At 34.0% G+C, this 21,542-nt stretch overlaps 2 protein-coding genes across 2 annotated transcripts in view; one reads left to right on the top strand and one right to left on the bottom strand.

Annotated features, from left to right (window-relative positions):
• Positions 1–21,542, bottom strand: part of LOC116774284 (neurobeachin) — a 217,203-nt gene that overhangs the window by 45,201 nt on the left and 150,460 nt on the right.
• Positions 2,359–3,861, top strand: LOC116774287 (protein mab-21). Its single transcript, XM_032666966.2, has one exon. It carries the CDS (start codon positions 2,435–2,437, stop codon positions 3,530–3,532), a length of 1,098 nt encoding a protein of 365 aa, XP_032522857.1. The 5' UTR covers positions 2,359–2,434; the 3' UTR covers positions 3,533–3,861.

Raw genomic sequence — 21,542 nt, 5'->3', positions numbered from 1 at the left:
GATTTTAATAGTCCATGATCGTCGATCGTGACTCGAGTCTCCGTCGTTGGGTAACCTTAATGTATGTTAACGTTCCTCTAATTATTTTATTGGCCGGTTCCAGTCTACTGTATTCGTTATTCATCGTCCTCGTGGACTCAGCTCATGATCAATAATATTCCGCTCACATCATTTTCATGATAACGACCGCTCCGTCAGGGAAATAGGAATGCGTTTCTGTCGGCTAGAATTGATACTAACATTATTCTATGTTTTAGATAATGTAGATGTTTTGCTCATATTATACGTCGGTCAAAAAACGTTATGTAAAATAAACAAATAAATAATATGTGTTCAGAGGGTGAATTATTTATAACGAAAACTTAAAACAATTTGTTACATTTTCTAATTCAGATTAAAGGCCTGAGTAAACACACCGAAGATAGAGCTCAATGTGATCAGTGGCACGATATTAACGTTAAAGGTTAGGCTTTAAGGGGTGCGGACATCCGGCGGAAGTGGGCGGAGTTTCAACGTCGCCATTTTGAAAACGCGGCACATGCGCCGACGGAAACGGGCAGGGAAGGTAGTGTAGAATATATACCTTCAATGGTTGTAACTGAAAAGATTAAGGGAAAGAAACGTCTATATAAGATTCCTATATGACATAGACCATAAAAACGTTCGATTGGATAGGAAATATGTATTATAACGATCTCTACTAATGTACCGTAATAAAAATTAAGTACAACTCCACGATTCCACGAGTACATGCCATATACACTGAAACAGAAAATTCTTATAGGAATATTCAATAGCTTCTACAGCCGTAAGTGAAGTGAACATATGTATAAGCAGCATCCAGGTACGAGGCGGCCATGATACGGGCGAGGACATCGTAAATCAGAGAGACTGGAACCATCCATCACGACACCGCCCGCCATCAATTGTGTACCAAAATAGGCAGTCATTTGAAGGGGCGACGAATGAAAGCGAACGTTCGCCTAGATCACTACCTTAGGAGATCTTTAGCGCGATTACTGAGATAGAGACGGAACAAATAAAATGTTACGTCGTGACACCATTAACGATATTACACCTTTCTGTAACGTTAAGTTACGTTCCTATGAAAACGGATAACGAAGAATGTTAAAGTATTTTTCAATAAGTAACGGATTTTAATGTAAAATAAATCCATAACTTCAAACTGGTAGTACGTACGTTAAAGCGTTCATAATTATGTGTAATGCACACCATAATCATTACATTTGTCAGAAAAGGCGATTTCGTTCGAAGAGGTGACTACAACAAATTATTTGATTATAGATGTTTTTAAAATGAAAACAATATTGGAGTACAAAAAAAATTGTATAGCAACCTAGGTACTTAACTTTGGTCATTATTAACAATAAAGCAATGTAGTGTAAATGGTATGAGTGGGTTGGAGTGCTGAAGTAGAAAAGTGCCCAAATAACAATAACAAAAAAAAAAACATTATAAAATTAGCGAAATAGAAATGAAAATTAATTTTCAAATGTTTGTCAAACCGTTAGGGAATTATAAACATATATAGTTAGGTACACGTGGAAATAATTTAAATGATTTTAAAATTTTATTGCAATATTCAAGAACAATTAAGAGATGTTACGTTAAGAGCAATGACATAAAATTTTATTATATGAGTAATTTACATATTAATTACAAATATAAAATAGTTAATAAATAGTTTGAAACGAGGAATTTAATTATAAGACATTCTGAAACCGTAAATCGACTTCATTAAAAACAAAACAGACTTACCGCAAGTGACTTTACAGATTTAAGGAAACGGTCTTGGAGGGGAAGTAACGGATGTGTGAATAATTTATAACACGAAATTTAATATTATATGAAGTCGATTCTAAAACCTAAAAGCAAAGTTTGTCTCTATTTATAAATCTAAATATACATATATATATACATGAATCACATGACGAGGCGAAGACGTTTATATGAAAAGTTATGACATTCTTGTCAACATCAAATTAGATGAGGCGTCATAATTGAAAACATGAAAAAACGAAAAACGGCGAAGACGTCGTCATTAATAGCGAGGAGCTCATCCCGCTACTGAATTAACGAGGATCATTCTAAACCGATCAAATAATTACGACCCATTCGACCTCTGAATACCTATCGCGGTGAGGCGGAGTCGTGGCGCGATCAATACCGCGGGGTATAACTAAGTACACATACAGTCGCCGAGATGAATAGCTCCGTCTCTCTCCCGTGGGGAGGAAACCACGCAGGCGCAAGCGGGAGGCGACGCCTCTCGTCCGTTCCCCGGCGTGGTCCTCCTCGTGGGCGTTCACTGCTCGCTCACCGTTCGTCCGGTAGCCGGCCGTGTTCAGTCTGTGAACGACTCCGTCCGGTGCGCGTGCGTGTGCCGGCCATGATCACCGGCTGAGCGGCCACCATGCTCGTGCCCCCTGAGATGATGGCGGCTCAATCCAAACTGGTCTACCAGATGAACAAGTACTACAACGAGCGTGTCGCCAATCGTAAGGCGCAGATCGCCAAGACTATCAATGAAGTATGCCGGATAGTTCAGGATGTACTCAAGGAGGTGGAACTGCAGGAGCCCCGGTTTATTTCCTCTTTGACGGATTATAACGGGCGGTTCGATGGTTTGGAGGTGGTTTCTCCACACGAGTTCGAAATCATCATTTACCTTAATCAGATGGGCGTCCTTAACTTCGTGGATGACGGCTCTCTGCCAGGCTGCGCCGTGCTTAAACTTAGCGACGGAAGGAAACGTTCCATGTCCCTCTGGGTGGAGTTCATCACAGCCTCTGGATATTTATCCGCCAGAAAAATACGTTCAAGATTCCAAACGCTGGTTGCGCAGGCCTGCGACAAGTGTTCCTATCGTGACTGTGTTAAAATGATCGCCGAGACGACGGAGGTGAAGTTGAGGATCCGCGAACGATACATAGTGCAAATAACGCCGGCTTTCAAATGTGCCGGCTTGTGGCCTCGCTCGGCGGCGCACTGGCCCCTACCAACCATACCTTGGCCGCATCCTAACATCGTGGCCGAGGTCAAAACTGAAGGTTTCGATTTACTTTCTAAAGAGTGTTTGACTTTGCAAGGAAAGAATTCCGCTATGGAAGGCGACGCGTGGGTGCTGAGCTTCTTTGAAGCTGAAAACCGACTCCTACAAGGCGGTTGTAGAAAGAAATGCTTAAGTATTTTGAAAACTATAAGGGACAGGCATCTCGATCTGCCCGGGAATCCGGTGACATGCTACCACATGAAAACATTACTTTTATACGAATGTGAGAAACATCCACGAGAACATGAATGGGACGAAGGCGCTATAGGGGACAGAATAAACGGAATATTCCTCCAGTTGATATCCTCACTTCAGTGTCGCCGATGTCCGCACTACTTTCTTCCTCACGTGGACTTGTTCAAAGGCAAGTCTCCAACGGCAATGGAAAACGCTGCGAAGCAGGTCTGGCGGCTGACGAGAGAGATGCTCACGAATTCGAGGGCCTTCGAGAAGCTGTGAAGAGTAGTGTGGAGATGTGAAGTTCTATGTGATGTGATGTGTCGCTGATCCCGGAGTCATATAATGTGTAGTCTCGTTATGTAGTGCGTTAGTATGTAAGAGTAGCGCGGTAGCGACCGGTCGGAGCGAACAGACAGTAAGTAGAAGTGATACTTCTAACGTTACGTTCATTCAAATATTATTTGTGATATAATGTAAATAGCTTACTTATTGTACAATTTTAGTGATATTTATTTCGATGGAAGCGAAAATTCGTGTATTTATTTGACTGAAATCTTTTAGAGTAGGTGTATAATCTATATTATAATAATAAATATTTCGAAACTATATTTACTCTTTTTATTGCTCGTCCGACGTCTCCGACACTATCACAAAATTATTCTTAACTGTTCATTTATCTTAATGTATCCAATAATGTGGAAATGAGTATTTTATTACCGTTCCGAGATCTTTTAAATTCAACTTCTTGCTAGACTTTTTATTTATAGACAATAATAAAACTTTATATCTAGTGCTAGTGTGCAGGTAACATCACTTCACTCACAGGTACCTACTTATAGTAATGTAAGTATGGCCGTACAAAATTATATTACAAGCAACAGTTTCGAATTACCATTCCTATTAAATATAAATAGAATATTATCATGTGCAATAAATATCTTACAAGTATATTCTTTGTATAACATTAGTTATGTTGTCGAGGGACATTACTTTATTTATGTATTATATATATATCTCTCAATATTATTTCCTATTTACTTAACAAACAAGGAACACCTCTAACGCTACATAATCCTGAAATATTTTGGTACATAATATTGGCACTAACGTCAAGAATAGTAAAATATTAATATACAACATTTAAACGTGTCTGTATTTATGTAAGTAGTTCATACAGAATAGATTTTAGCAATAAAATCATGGACAGGCGACAGCACAGATAACAAAAATCTCATTGACAGAATAAAAAAAAGCAATCAGTGAATCGTAAAATCAATAAAATATACAATCTGTATATTTTTGTTTGTTAACGTACGAGTATATATACATCTATTAACATATTATTACTGGACTGTAAATTAATCGTTCGTGATTTATGTGAGTTTTATTAATAATATTAAGGTTTTGTTGAAGGTGTGTTCGTCTTTTTATTTAAGAACTGGTTGACATTGTTAATTTTGTACCGACAATATAAAAGGTATGCACATATAAATATTTAAAACGTTTTTATTATAAAACAGTTTAAAAAAAAATAACTATCTCTATTTGTATAAAGATCGATACATTAAAAGCAGTATGATTCATATATTATAATATCTAAGCCTAAATATATTAATATTGATCTTCGTCTATCAGTTCCTAGTACGTATCTTTCAATTGTTTGAAGTATAAAGCTGTAGTTAACAATACTGTTAACATATATATTTTCTGTAATAATCAATCTAGAAATTGTATTATTCATATTTTTTTATTATAATTGAATTTTATAATTCTTCAAAGTTATACCGAGCGACAGGGACGTCAAAAATATGTTCGGAAGGCGACATTTTTTGTACAATGTTTAATAAAGCATACCAACTGAATGTTCGTTCATGTAAAATAAAAGCAGTCCGGGAATTCAATCCGCGGAGCTGGTGTCGTGTTTCACGACCATATATTATAATGACTCTTGAATAAACTATTCAAACCTATATATATAGAGAGAGAGAGAGCCGCCTCCACTACAAATTACTATTAACATTTATTGTTGTATTAAATTTATTAAAGTACAGAAAAATGCAAGTCCAGAAGTTATACGATAACGCTAACATCATAAACATTACATAGATGGCATTTAATTTTGTGGTATTATAATTTGAATCATCGCTGTGTCTGAGAAAACATTGAAATTGATCATGAAACGTCTCCGCTATCAATATAAAGCGTCGCAAAAACTTTCAAATAATTGCATTTAAAAATAACCCTAATAAATTACTTTCAATTCCCAAATAGAACCTCTTCTATGACAGGTACAAGAATTCTTAGATAAGGGATATCAATTTAGGGTAAACATTTAGCACAATCAACCGTTCCTATATAAAGCTGATAGGGAAAGTGGTTGATTCCAAACACTATATGTTCTTTATATATAGATGCTCGTGTTTATATACAGTCCTATATATATAGTTCAATATGTTAGTAACCTGTGCTGTTGTCCGCGTGTCTCGCTCCGTCGGACGTTACCACCTACGCGTCTTGTTTTTAGCTTTTGTCCTCAAATTTACGATCACATCAAGTTAAAAACTTTAACGTGTGCCGTATTAACATTTAACATTATACCCGTTTATATCCGAGCACTAGTAATGATCATTTATATGATGATAGGTTCAATTAAATAGATGGAGAGCAGGCTTCATTGTCCATTTGATATGAGCCAAGTATACAATTTTGTTGTGACGTCACAGAAGTAGCGAATAACTAAAAATATCGAGTCGTATTTAGTTGTGAATAAAGTAAAAATAACTCATAGACATTTAAAAAAAAACATATGACAGGCTTAAGAAGACATTGTTTAGGATTTGTTATATGTATTAACATTTGTAAAGTTCATTAAAATGTCATCAAACCTTAGTCCGTGAGATCAAAGCTTACTCACAAAGCGTAGGTGTCGGTACTGACTAACTATTTGAGGCGATGCAAATATAGTAATATAATATACTTAGCCAAAAATGTTGAATATACTCTCAAAATATTGTCTCCTTGGACCGTATTATTGATAAGAACATGTAAACGTGAGTAAGTTTGTTGCCAATTCATATGTGGACTACATAGCGTATCTATTGCCTTTCAAATTGTATTGAATTTATTAAAAAACTAGAAATATTAAAATAAAAAAAGACACGGATGAGACACACTGTAATAAAAAAAGAAAAAAGTTGACACAATCCACAGATAACAGAGCACTTAAAACAATCAAGAAGAAGGCACCGTTAATAATAAAAATAAAATGAAACCAGTTAAGGATGTCAAAAATATAGTTACATACAATCATCTGAAATGATTCAATTCAGAATTTAAAAGGGTTCTAGACTTTAATTTTATGTACGTCTTAAAATTAACATTACCTACCGTTTAAGATAAGACGAACGATTCGTATGAGATAAGAAGATTATATGGGAGTCTGAGCGTCGCGTTTAAACATAGGAAGGTAATAGTTGTGTCCAGTAATGACCAATGATATTAACGTTCAAAGATTATTGAATTGTTCGTGTTCTGGCTCATTAAGATACACAGACCGATTGTAATAGTGTAGTTACTGTTAGGGTGTATTATGATAATATATATAAATTGTATTTATAGTACGGAAAAGTAAAAAACGTTTAATCGAAAATATGTTCAAATTGATATTTTTGTTGGGATGTCAAAAAAGAAGACTGTTAATGTATTAAAATGTTTGTATTGTAACCATAATGAGGGGGTTGGATAGGGCGTGGGGAAGTCGCGACGGGATGCTGCGATGCGATCACATTGTAGAGATGAAACGAACAATATGTGAGAATGTTTGTATGCATAATATTATGTAATGTCATCTTAATACTAATATTAAAGTCGATCTCGGTGGACGTTTGATACGTTTTATTACAGTGAATTTTTTTCTACTATCGCAATATTAGTAGACTCGGAGCCCGTTGAATCCTTGATCAAATTATATGGTTATCCAGCTACTTATTAAATACTTTAATAGTTATATTTATAAATAATTACTTCACAAAAAACAAAGGCATGAAAAACTAATAATGTACTGTATGTTATAAACAGTATAAAAATATTTCTCATAGATAAACTACCTTACTAATTGTTATTATAATAGACGAAATAAATGAGATAACGTTCGTATTCTAACTTCGGACAGAAGATGAGTAAAATGGGATAAATGAAGGCAGATACAATTAACAGCCAATTACAGATATCGGTCGTTAATACGTTCAGGGATTTATGAGATGCGCGTGCGCAGGCCGAGATGAGTCCCCATCCCAACTATAAATGGCATCGTTTGAGATATATTCGACTATTTAAATAGTTATTCACTTGTCTTCGTTTTGAAATCTACTGTGATTTAAAATTCCGTTTAAAATTAATAAGACAAATAAATTAATATGAATGTGAATTGAATTGAATATTGTTACGTAAAGTAAAATCTGCATAAATGTTCGTGTTTAGTAAAGTCACACAGACAAAGAAAGTGCAGATGATATGTATTATATGATCTTATATATTTAGCATACTTTAGGAATTTATAAATAAAAAACATATAATAGCATACATATATAATATAGAGCCTGGTATCCACGCTGTATATCTGTCGTCTTTCGATTACTATTCTGTAAATTCCATATGTTTTGGAGAACTATACTTTGTTGGTCACATTCTGATATTGTGGTGTGAGCAGTGAAGTGTATTATTGACCAGTGAGAGACAGAGCGTAAGATGTAAGGCAAAAATAAAATAACATATTAGATATAACATAAATAACTTCAACAGCCAACTTTTTAAATTAAAATTATAAAGTATATTTAATTACAGGTTATTTTTCTACACTTCTTTTATATTAAACCATTAAATAAAAGGAAATAAAACATTTCACTGTCATGTTGCTATTATTGAAATCTAGAATAGATATCTCTGATCAGGAATCACTATATTTGTTATAACTTGTAAATATACTTATATATCAATGATTTTCATTGTTATCATTTTGCAGACAATCGTTTATATGAATTATGTTTACCTGAGCGCATAGAGCAGGTTCCGAATCTAAACTTTAATATATAATTAGCTACATAAATAGGAGCTTTCAAACAATCTCCGTGTCGTATATTCAATGGAATATAATACGTATTTAAAATTCTCCTATAAATGTGTTATTTCAGATACGAACTGTGTAATTCTTGCCCATAGTTGATAGTATAACAGTCCATAAAATTAATAACTAATTTGTATGCATCGTCACATGCCGTGGTGGCGACGTGGTCGGTTTAATTTTTTTTAACGGAACTTAAACGGGAGGAGTTTGTTAATAGTCTGTATATATTTAAATATTTATACCTAATACTTTTAATGTAAAAATAATGATTAAAAAATATATATATGAGAGTAAGCATAATTACAATATTGCTGGAAAATATATCTATTATTTTTTATACTACGTTACCATAAATTTGTTAAATAATTTATAAAATAAGGTTATAATAATGGCCGATATATTACAATCTGCGTATGGAATATTTTTGGCCCCGCATTATCTCTCTGATTACTTAAACCTAGTGTTATTTTTACAATGCTTATAATAATCATATATATCTACTTTTGTTAGGTATAAAGTTTTAATACTCGTAACAATCGTGAGATTGTTTCAAAAATTAAGTCAATTAGCGTTAATTTTTTCGATGGAAAAATATAGTGATTATACTGTCTACAAAACAAATCCAAGAAAAGGCAAAGCTCTATTAATATATAAACGCAGTGAACTTTCACGTCATACCGACAACCAGTCTACCCTATTGTGATTAAGTTATTTGCAAAATTCGTGACAATAAAAGATTCTAAGCGTGTATCGTGCGAACTATCCTTAAAAAACCAAATAGATTTTATTGCTTTAATAAATCGTTTCCAATACTCTAAAATGGTGATCTCAGTGAAAATAATTGGAATTATTTTATATTCTAATATAATAATTTATATTTTTATTACTTTAAACTGGTAGACTAATGATTGAACTAAAACAATAAGTCTCTATATGAAAGGTAGCTCGGTCTTAATAGGTAAGGCGTAAAACCGCTCGAAACACAAAGCTACCAACATGCACCAGTTATAAACATTTAAATCACATTTCCAACGTAATATTAAAACCTTTTAATACTAAACATTTGATAGAATAAAATATCAATAAGCTGCTGACGGCTTATTTTATGTTGTGTTTATCCAAATTGTTCCAATAACAGTTTTCACACATCGCGTGAAGTTAGTGAGCCGTCCGTCGAGATGTTCGTGTAATTTGTATAATATTACAATTCCTTGTATGAATTATTCAGTATAGCCGCGGAGAGTCCATCTTTATTCGATTACCGCATCACACGCGGCTACCGCTACGAGTTTTGCTAGATGCTTCAGACGTGTATTAAATTATCTCACATATCAAAACGGCGGCTCGGTCTGGAGGGGCAGGGTTAGCGGATTGCATACGATGTGCTTATGATGTGTCCGTTCACAGGTTATTGCACATATTTAGGTTAAATGAATAAAATGCGTTTATTATTATTACATTCCGTTTTAGGTTAACTATGAAGGATATATAAATATTCTAATTTAATAGATATTTGCTTGCGTCCAAAGTGAATTCCTTTCGATTCAGTAGTGTCGTTACACACATTTAGCTGTTTCTTTTCATGAGTTATATAATTGGAAGGATATTTTATGTATAATGTAATTCACAGCTAATGTTTTCTGAACGCGTTGACGTCACGCTTCACCTGGATCCTAAAACCTAGTCGTCGGTCCGCGTTAGTGTTCAGTTATTGTATTACAAATACTAGAATACATTACGCTGTCTAGACATTCAAATATTAACACGCCTAGTGATCTTCGGTTCCTATGCACCGTTCAAGTAAAGGAATTAAAGACAGTTTTATTTATTGTAAATTAAACAATAACTTAAGGATCCTATTGTTAAATTTATATATTCGCCTAGTTTCGTGATATATATTAAGTGAAGATGCAATACTTCTCACTATCTCTGTTATGTTTCATTTAGCGTATTTTCTTGATAATCAAACAGCTGCTTCCCGATGGGTTCTTTTCCCGCTCGATTGTATAGACATTGTTTATTAAACCGATCTATAAGCTGTATTGTAATCACCACAATATATCCTGTCAGTTTGTGTTAATAAAGAAACTGGGACATTGACTCTTATGATTTGATATATATTTACAATTTGTATAAAAATCACAACCGCCTAAAATTATTACAGTTTCTGTCATATTCAGCATGTTTTTTATAAAATAAGCCTACATAACATCCCAAAATATAATAAACAACCTTTTGTCCCGTAAGACAACACCGCAACATTTAATATTTAGCAACAAGCCGAGCGGAAGCGAGTCGCTCGAGCGAATGATGTGGATCGACGTCGATACGTGTGGACTCACTTACAGCGGGTTATATTAATTAACATATAAATATAAAAAAATATATTTCGATATCATATTCATAGTACGTTTCTAGTTCTTGATAATTTAATCGCTTACGGATTATCAAGACTGCTGAGTTAGTTTAATGATGACTAAGATCTTCGAATGTACCTACACATACAAAAGAATCTAAGTACGTCGAATAACTTTGCGTTTTTAATTATTTAATTTCTACTTTTACACTGAAGGTGTTTTTCATTTCGTCTGCCTATAATCACGGTTGCTGAAAAATAAAGTAAACGTAGGGAAAATTTTTCATACTTTTTAAATATTAAAATCAACGTAGAAGGCAATTTTCTATTCCAATATTCTTCAGTATTTGTGATAATAGTATACAGCCTCATATATTACATGTCTATATTATAGATAGTAAAGAGCGCTTTATTTCCCGCTACAAGAGAGACCAGAGCTCGACTTAGTTCACACAATGCGGTATATTATTTGAAATATGGATCAACTTACATAATTATAATAAAGAATTATGTTTGTTACAAAAAATATAGGAACGTATTCAAGTTATCGATACAATAACAAATAAAGGAGGGATTAGTTATTAGCTATTATTTATTCATTGTTATAGATTTGTTAATATCGTTACTTGTATTGTTGATGTTTCGTGCGCACGATGGCGTCTTTATAAGTCGAGGTAAGTACAACTATTTAATGGAATCAAATATAGTATATCACATACCTTGTACTTGCTCATATCCCGTACAGGCCTATGATAATAATAATTATAAATCCACGAAATAAATAATATGTATTAAGTTTGTTAAAGATTCTGGAGAAATAGTTCAAATGGAAGAGTAAAAATACATATTGTAAATATGTACATGCTCGGTTGAAAAGTAATAAAAAAATGTTTTGTATATAAGAATATTTTAATACAATTCTTAATACGTGTACAAAAAATACTTTAAGTGGAGTAAAAAATATATATGATATAAATAGGAATAAATGAATGTTAGTTATTGGAGTGTGGAATTATTCAAGTTTTCACTCTGCCCTTTTGGTACATAAACTTCATTTATAATTTCTGTTAAATTTTTTAATACGGACCGTGTAAAGTGCTTCGACGCTCACTCGCAAACTTTTTATAAAGCTTGGCCGATAGCGGCCGACGGCTAAAAAGCATTTCTGTGTATTTCGTTCAAAAGTATACAAAAAAAAATCGTTTCGCTCGTGACGCAAACGACGACGTTTTTCAATATCGACAAAAAATATAAACAGATATTAGGCGAAATATAAGTTTAAATGCGGACCGATATCGTGTCTCGGATGACATGACTGTTATCGGAGGGTGATTTTTAAAAGCGCCCAAAAAGGAATAAAACAAAGTCTGTCATCGCTAAAAAAGATTTGAATATCAAGAAATACGTCTTATTGAATTTCCATAGTTATTGTTTTAAAAAGACGAGAGGGTGAGAGAGAGCACATTAAACCTTTCAAAACATCCAAAAGAGATGCACATATGTCTGTTAGTGTGTATGTGTAATAGACGGCGTCTGTCCCGGCCTATGACGGGGGCCGTAGCTCACGGCGCGCAGTCCCGAGTACTTTCTCATATATATATATATATACTAAAATAAAACACCATTCAGTTTTTATGCTCGCCTGGTATATTTAGACGACAATGTCGTGGTTTTCTTTGGGACAAATAAAGAAGTGTTAAGTGGATGATTTATTTAAAGTGCGTCGTATTACGTCTTCCGGTGTAATTATTATATAAAACTGTTAGTATCATCGTCGACGACAGCACGGAATAATTCAAAGCATATTAGAGTGCGTTCCCTTTGTCGGCCCGAACGGCTTCCGTATAACTATAAAATAGTCACGTAACACAATTACACCACTGTCCACGGAACGTAAATCCACAGAATACACAGTTCCTATTACTATTTAAAAATGGAATTTAACTTTTTTTCAGTACTTATTCAGTCAATAACGTCAAGACTGGAGTTGTCTTCTTGATTTTAGATAAAAAATATACTACACAGCTAATACTTTATTGTTATTACAGTACTATTGACAATTTATGATCAACCCCACCATAGAAAGAAGTTGTAAATAATTGTGAAGAAAAAATTTAGCAATTTTATTTTATGTAGTCATAGATAAAAAAAAAAAAATGGAAAGTAAAAACCTTATTAAATATATAAATAACCACATAGGAGTAATTAAGGTAGTACAGGTGATAGTGGAACGACGGAATCTTATCATAAAGAGCTGCTCATTTCCTTTATAACTGATAAGGGAACTGTAAAAACACCTCGTATTTTTCGCAGGTGTTTTTGTTTGAAATTAGTTTAGTTAAAAAAACTAAAAAATAAAAGACATTAGAACGGTCAGCACTTACAATATATTTGACTAAGTGACATCAAATAAAGAGGTTGTGAGTTTTATATGTCAGGATGTAAAATATCATTAGTTTACTGACACGATGCTTGAATTAATTAAGTTGTTCGGTTTAATGCGAAAAGGAAATACTTTTGCTTATAAGTATGAAAAGACACTTGATTAAGTATATATGTATACTCGTACATACTGTGACGCGTATTAAACGATGGTCACTATAGTAATGGTTTCTGATAAGTGTCACACCTACAATAATTGATAATAATAGAGATCCTACGTGAAGCCGTTAGTCTATCGGTAGCAAGAGCGCAAAAAGAAATAACCATGAACCAACGATCAATAGGTTTTGTGAGAGAAGGCACTAGGGCTACAAAATCAAACGTCAAGCCTTACTGTATTGTTAAAGCGGCTTCGGATTGGACTTTAATGATGGACACGTGTGAGAAGCAATATAAGATCCCAGAGGATATTTGTGCGTCGGCCTCCAAACCAGACATATTTTTATATTCGCGAATTTTAAAGCGCGTTGTACTAATAGAGCTCACGGTTCCTTGGGAAACCAACATCCTCACAGACCATGCCATCAAGGTCAACAAGAATATGTTCGTTGTAAATTTGTACACGGTAGAAGTACGAGCGAGAGGTATAATAGCCAAATCTCTCTACAACCTGCTAAAAGACTTAGGCCTGCCAAGAACTAACATCAGTTCATTCTTGGAACGTGCGTCGAAGGCAGCCCTAGCAGGTTCGTTTCATATTTAGTTAGGTTAGAGAGAGAGAGGAGCTTAAACAGTGGAGGTGACCGTTTAACGCGCGTTAGGTAGGGGCCCCTTAAACCTACACCTGGTTCGAAAGTCCCAGACACTGTTGAAGCTCCTCTCCCTGCAACGCGATGGACCCGGCACCCGCACGGTGAATCCATGGAATGCTGAGAGGTTTTGTCTCTCTAATATCATACTTAAAACAAGATAATTATGGTTAAATGTACTTCACGATTGACATTATTGAATATATTTTAGAAAAAATGTTATAAGGTTAGGTGTTACTTCACTTTCTTTAGTTGAGGTGGAAATTGTATGTTTGCTTAACTTGTCATTTAGATTGAAATCACGTGAAATTAAAAAGTAAATTTTTATATATTAATTCATATTAGAAAGACGAGAGATTTTTGAACCCTTTATATCATACTACGTTCGAAGCGTTCATCGTTTCTTATTAACCTACGTTTATAGTATACTGAGCGAGGATTTACGAATAACTTTAAACGCTCCGTATGTATGGTGAAGATGGCAACTTTGACTAAGCGTATTGTCGTGGTCATTGAGATTCAAGACTCGGAAAAGGAGATAATATAGTTTCTCACAAATATCCCTTAGAACTGCGGCAAATTAGTAAAATATTATTTACAAAGTCGAATTTGCAATATTAGTGATGTTAACAAGTGCTTATGAAATAACTTGTATATCAGTATTAATATATGAAGTCAGTTTCAAAATCATATATAAAACATCTTAAGGTTTTTGTATATGTATATAATAGTATATGTTAAGAGGATAAAAGCATTCGATGAAGTAACTACTTCTTCATCATACCGGCAACAATATATCTAAATGATGTGTTATAATGATTTATTTATTGTAAAGATAATAAAATCATCATTTGATTATAGACTAATGTAACAAGTATGTTACGATTTCCTTAAACCAAGACCGAATGAGATATGCAAAGGAAAAATTATCTCGTTACCTTGAATTGGTAATTGAATTATTTTACTCATTTAACACGCATCTTGAATTAATGTGTTTTGAAGTTTTAAGTTGCGTACTTATCTGGGGTTCTTTCTAATTTGGTTCTTCCTATGCCTTTTTGAAACTCAGTTTTAATGGTAGCACCAAGCCAAAGAAAGGAATTAAAGGAAGGAGTAACACCGGCTGACCTAACAAGTTCTTGTCATAACTTGGTCACGTATAAAGCGACGAGCACACTTTATATTTAAGCTAATATTTTGCTTATCGTTAAGCTAATCTTAGATGATACCGTGCGAGAATTCCGAGATCTATGTCGGTTATTCAGTAGTAGCAGATGATTTGACATGTTTTATAATGTAACATCATTACAATGTAATCCAGTGTTTGTTACACGACCTAATATCTGTATGTAATGTCATGCCACTACAGGATCTCCTCCGAGTCCGTCTGTAGACGCGCGGCAGGCGGTAGGCGCCGCTCGCCAGACCCTACTGCTGGCTTCAACATAAATCATCACTGTTTGTTTTCACCTATTACACATATTTGGATGGAATTCTGATAATTGATACTTAATATCATTTAAGTTTTTTATTTTTTATTTTACCGAGCCTCTTCATGATATGGTTTAAGTGAATAAAATACTGACATATATTAACAACCACTGTCAGTGATATCAACCCTCTTTGGATGTGGATTTTTTGGTTTCGGGCACTTATAAAATACATAAATGGTTACTAAAATTGAAGTCTGACGAATCTTTTTTGGGGAAATTCAAATAAAAAAATTTGTTGTACAATATAGCGACATTCGATAGCCGAGTATTTGCAAATATATTAGAGTAATCTGATGAAAACGTTCATAAGAATAATAAAATATATATTTTGGAGCGCAGTGCAGTTCAGCTCGAGTGCTGCTTTCACGAAAATTGATTGTAAATTTTACACAGACTTTTAGTTTAAACAACACCAGCCAACGTATTTAGTTAATAAGCAACACAACCAGGACGACATAAAATGACTAGAGAATGGAATGTGACAAAAATATCAATAGCATCTGTCGGTTTGTGTGTGTTTTGAGCGCGACCCGCTCTTAGAAAGTATAACAGTACTCGAGATAAGTGCTCTCGAGCGCAAACAGCAAACAATATGATTACGACGATGGCCTTCTGAATTTCTAAGTGGGTGGCGGCGCGTGCCCTCTGTTTATTTATTGCTCTATGCATTTTGAATTATACGCTAATATCAAATATTCTTATATTTGTATTCAATAAACAAAGCCTTTTATAATCTTCATTTATTTCCAATTAACAGAAGCTGAGCAACATAGGATTCCTAGAGACCGGTAAACAATTTCGAAAGTACGATGAGATTAAGGTTTTCCTTAAACACAATTCTTAAAATTTGCAAACAGAAATAAAATCCAGATGGAACAGGATAATTGATAGCGTGTAATGAAACCACTAAATAATATGTATTTATTTAAGAAACTCTGATTCAACGAAACATTAAATGTATTGTTCAAGATGAAGAAACATTTGGTGTTTGTAATAAAAATAATGCAGGGAATAATTCACTTAGCAGTCCTCGTAAATAACGAGAGGATAATTCAGAGTTTGGAAAAAATGCAAACATTTTTCTTAAGGGTGCTCGAGTAATGGATACAGATGACACGAAGACATCCCTGACACATAAAATTATAAATTTATTGTTGAGAGATGCGAAAGAACGTCCACAACATAAACTAGAATTATGTGTTGATATACGTTTAACACATTCTATTACGAACAAACAGTTAGCATGTGAACGGTACCCGACTATAGGTGTTGAAAATCATTAATGTTTAAACATTGTACACGCAGTTGCATTATTCATGAAATAATTACTAATAGAGTCATATATTATAGCAATAAAATTGGAATTGCAATCGATTTCTTTGCGAACTCGGACGCGTTTCGAAACACTGCACGGAACGTACGGTTATAATAAATTTATAAACCTTTAATTCCCAAGTTATCTATCAACGTCTACAAATTACATCAAAACTGTCAGTCAGCGGAGTTGAGCAAGCACCAGGCGTCCATACAGCCTAAGTAGGTTATAATTTACTGCGTCTCTTAATGGAAGGAACGCATTAAAAGCGTCCTAAAACGTTTAACGTATTAATAGAATACGGCGACATAGCGCGGCCGCCAGGTGTCTGCGGGGAAGGTTGGACGGTTAATGGACGAAGACACTTACGAAATTCGGGGGTGAATGCTATTTTAATACGGCGCGTAACAGAAGCGGCGATACTTTTATAATGATGTTTACTCATTAATGAGCGGAGTTGCTTCTAATGATTTGAGGGATATTAGAAGATTAGCGAGCTTTATAAACGAGACGTTTTAAATGCGAATATATGCGGCCATACAAGAAATGAATATAATGTTATTTCAACTCACCGCAAACACCATCAACTTCGCTTTAGTAAAACAAATTTATATATGAAGCAAGAGGGGAGTCTTCGTTAACCCTTCTTCGTTCGAAATAAAATTACTCCGCGAATTAACCCTTACCTTGAACCCCTTCGTGTACATTTACTAACCCTACCTTTTTATATTATGATATATTACCGCCGGCTGACTGACAGTACGAATATCGATATTTTAATGCAAATTTCAGTCTCACCTTATTTCTTTCTATTTATTTATTTTCCACTTTAGTTAATCTTTGCTTTCATTATGCCTCAGAAAACATATATAAATTATTCATTATCTACACACATATGAAGGAAACTAAAAAATAACTGTAAAATAAAATACCTCCCGTCACCTGTAACTCCAGAGGAAACCAATTTAATCCCAAAGTGATGGGGACAAAAAGCGAAATCCTCTAGAAACTTGCCATAATACAAAATGCACTATACGGTCTTCAGTTTAAAGCTTAAAACTCAATACTAGACCGACTACCCTCGAGAGTATAATTCGGAAGAGCCCTTGAGATAGTGGCGCTCTCCCGCGGGAGTTACTCTAACAATTTGCAAAAAGCTTTAGGGTTGACGGTAATAAACATTTTATTTTACGATGTGTAGTTTAAGGGAAACATTGTCGGTTAGTTAATTGTTGAAAATTATCAAGTTCCAACTTACCTCGCCTGAAGACCGAATATAAGAAAATTATTAGAATAATTTTCCAGATTGAGAGACAGATTATTTGCAATTTAAAAAAAATAAATCATAAAAGCAACGAAATTTTGTTAGTAGTTTGTTTTGACTAAACAAAAGATTCAGTCACATATCAGGTATTGATATAATATAATAATATAGTTCTCGTAGTACACCCCTGTCTGTCTGCCGGTGTACCGTCTGTTATAACATAAAGCAAACATCTCTCACCGAGCATGTTTTGACTCCGCCGTTTCCCGCCTATAAATCACACGCCTAATGTATCGAATCGAAGCAGCTAGTGTGTAACCACCTTTATCTATATCACAGACAACAACACATCCTATTGACACTGGATAGAGTTTAAAATTGCGTTTCACGAAAATCTAATCACTATAGCGATGTCCTCTTTAGTTTTTCATGCAAAAAAAAAAATAAATTCTAATGTGATATATCAAGGTTGATATTTGGTTGGGTTTAAAAATAAATCTGCAATCCGATAAAGCTGGTGCATAGTGAATTTTGAAAATGAAATCTGCTTCGTTGCGTTGTGCTGTTGTGCGTCTATTAGAAAGTTCCTATTTAAGCGAGATAAGGTTCTAAATTGAACTTCTCGTCGAGACTTATCGCGTTTACTTGGTTGCAAAGTTCAATCCACATGAAAGCTTCCAGATTAGTGTTTGATGACATCATTATTTTTCTGATGTACTCGAGGGTGCTGCACGGACCCAGGGCTCGGGGGTGATCGTATTTTAATTCATCCGTCATTATTCTGTGATTTATTGATGGAATGTAATAACGTAATGGACGAGCTTTTTTCCTTTGAATTAAACAATTCTGCAGATAATTTACGTACAGTGAAGTAAAATGAATCGTACATTTTGAATTTCTTGTGACTGTTATATGTTTAAAAACCAGAGTTACAAGAATTCAAATTATTGTTGAACCCCTACACAGACTTCTATTCTAGTTCTTGCATTGTAAATAACGTTCTATGATACATGTAACTATAAGTGTAACACCATTGGCCGCTTCATGTAACAGAACAAAACAAAACAACTGATTTATTTCCTAATAACCATTCTAAAGTCTTCTAAATCTCGTAAAGCTCATGGGACTGCAGCATCCCTACGCAACAAAAATTAAAAGCGAACAAAAATACATCTTATTACACTCAGGATACGGATGTTATCTTATTTCATATGAACTTTACGTAGTGAAATGTTAATGTTTATTACAATGTTAAAATAAACCTTATCATGAATGGCATTGAGGCGTCGCGGAACGTAAAATAATACTGTAACAAATAACAAGGAATGCCCCTTGTTTCAATTTTCCAGACCAACGATCCCAAACGAGCCGGAGATCACTTCTATATAACAGATAGGTCTTAACTTGCGGCGCCAGCAAAAATATAATTGACTTTTAAAGTTGCTACCATGTATTAAATATTATTCGTCTCTCTGTTCATAATATTACTTTTACGAAACTGGGCCAATATTAATGAAACATCAATATTTGTAACCCATCAAGTGAAGATGGACAGATGCAGCTAAGACTGATATGATTTTATATAAAAAATAACTTAAAAGCAATAACTACATACGAGAGAATGAGATGTAAGTTCGAGAATAATTATATCTAAATTCAATAAGACCAATTCAACCAGAACACTGGAGGCTTGTATTACACTTATATATTTAATAGCGTCGAGAAGTTATTTAAATCCTCTTAGAAATATTCGTTACCAGTGATATTAACAACACAACTCAGAGTATAGAGGGTTGTAATACTCACCCTCGGGACTCGTAACACGAGATAGACGAACAGGCAGGACGATTTGTAGCAACATAACACTACATCTAACAACTCCGACGTAGTACAAATACATCGTATATTGATTTAACTTACATTAAGAGACGATACTGGAAATACACGCGATGGATGCACACATCCGAAGCTAAGTAATATTTAAGACAGAAAAAAAATAACGATACGACTGTATACATTTTAAACTAGGTAGAACCAGCGCGAAGCAGTGAAATATATCTGACAAACATATTATAACATACTCATATTAAAACTTGTTTGACATATATAAAATTTAAACAAATGTAACGATGTTGTGTGTGATGTGATTATCAAACAGCAAAACTTTCATTACAATCAGTCTAGAAGTAGGAACAGAGACGGTACAAACATTAAAGAACTATATTCGTGTTATTTCTACGTATGTGTGCATGTAAGTTAAGTTAAACTTTATATTAAACACGTTCAGTAGGTGTAATATAACAGAGTGTTCGTCTTGGAACGCATCACGAGTGACTCACGCGATGTCAATTACGACTAGTATTGATTTCAATGTAATCAATTCAAAGAGTTTACGATCCTGAACTTTAGCTGAAGTTATTTATGAATCATTCTACATCAGAAGCTATTCGTTGATGTAAATAATGTCTATCTCCTAGTAGGATCTCTAGTAGCAACATATTACTTCACGTGATAAATTAAAATACCAAGATGTACATTAAACATATAACATTAAAGAAGGATTTCGAGTAACAGTATTCTGTAGTGGTTGTAATAATATTATATAATTCGTTTATTTTTATTTTGGTAGTCGTGAAAGGAACTAATTAATATGAATATTAACAAACATTAAACACAAACATCAGCTCTCTCCCTCTCTCTCTCTCTGTGGTATGTTACTAACTGCAGTCTACCTTCCACGGTATGATAGCCCGATGGTATTCACCGTTAATTGTGCATTAACTAACTTACCTGCGACATTATCAAATCATCTCGGATCTCTGTGGCTATGTAAATAAGTTAATACGAGATTCCCGTGAGTTCTAAATGTTATCTGCGATCGTCTGTAGGGTGAAAATGATTTGTTTTGCTTTAAACGACGAAATTTAAAGAGTCTTATACTTTCAATCGTTATTAATAATAATAGTTTGTAAAATGTGATTGATATATAAAAATTTGTATATGTAAATAATTTTAGAGTCCTTGAAAGTGTTACCTGATGGTTACTCGAGTGCTGCAGTTCATATGCAGTATTAGTTACACGGTAAGCTCGGATTTCGTCAACTTACCTGGAACAGATAAAAACACAATTTACAACACACCGCACTCGCAACGGCAACAAATTATCATCAAAATATTGTGTACGAGTGTACACGAACCAAACGACCGGGGTGTTTGTCGCACTCAAATGACTCGGTTTGATATATACTGGAACACTTTTTACATAAAATACTCAAAATAAAAAACAATACCAATCACAAACGTTGAATGCGAACATTTTGAACTGAGACTTAATCGATATATTTATTAAAACCATTGACTGCATTATAAATATCATCTTTTATACGCACGTTCGTATATTTTATTATAGACGCTGTTCTTTAATCATCAAACCTACATCATTGGTGATTTTCATTTGAGTCATGGTTACATTTTTGTATCGCAACTTTGTTATTCCTCATGCTTATTATTTAAATACAAATAAACGTTTTATGATTACAATCGATCGC

This window comes from Danaus plexippus, chromosome 26 (genome assembly GCF_018135715.1).
Source record: "Danaus plexippus chromosome 26, MEX_DaPlex, whole genome shotgun sequence".
In the NCBI taxonomy this organism is placed as follows: Eukaryota; Metazoa; Arthropoda; class Insecta; order Lepidoptera; family Nymphalidae; genus Danaus; species Danaus plexippus.
Note: the sequence above shows the minus strand (reverse complement) of the source record. Positions and strands in the feature narration are given on the sequence as shown.

Coding starts and splice junctions, on each gene's coding strand:
- LOC116774287 (XM_032666966.2), top strand. CDS start 2,435: ATGCTCGTGCCCCCTGAGATGATGGCGGCTCAATCCAAACTGGTCTAC.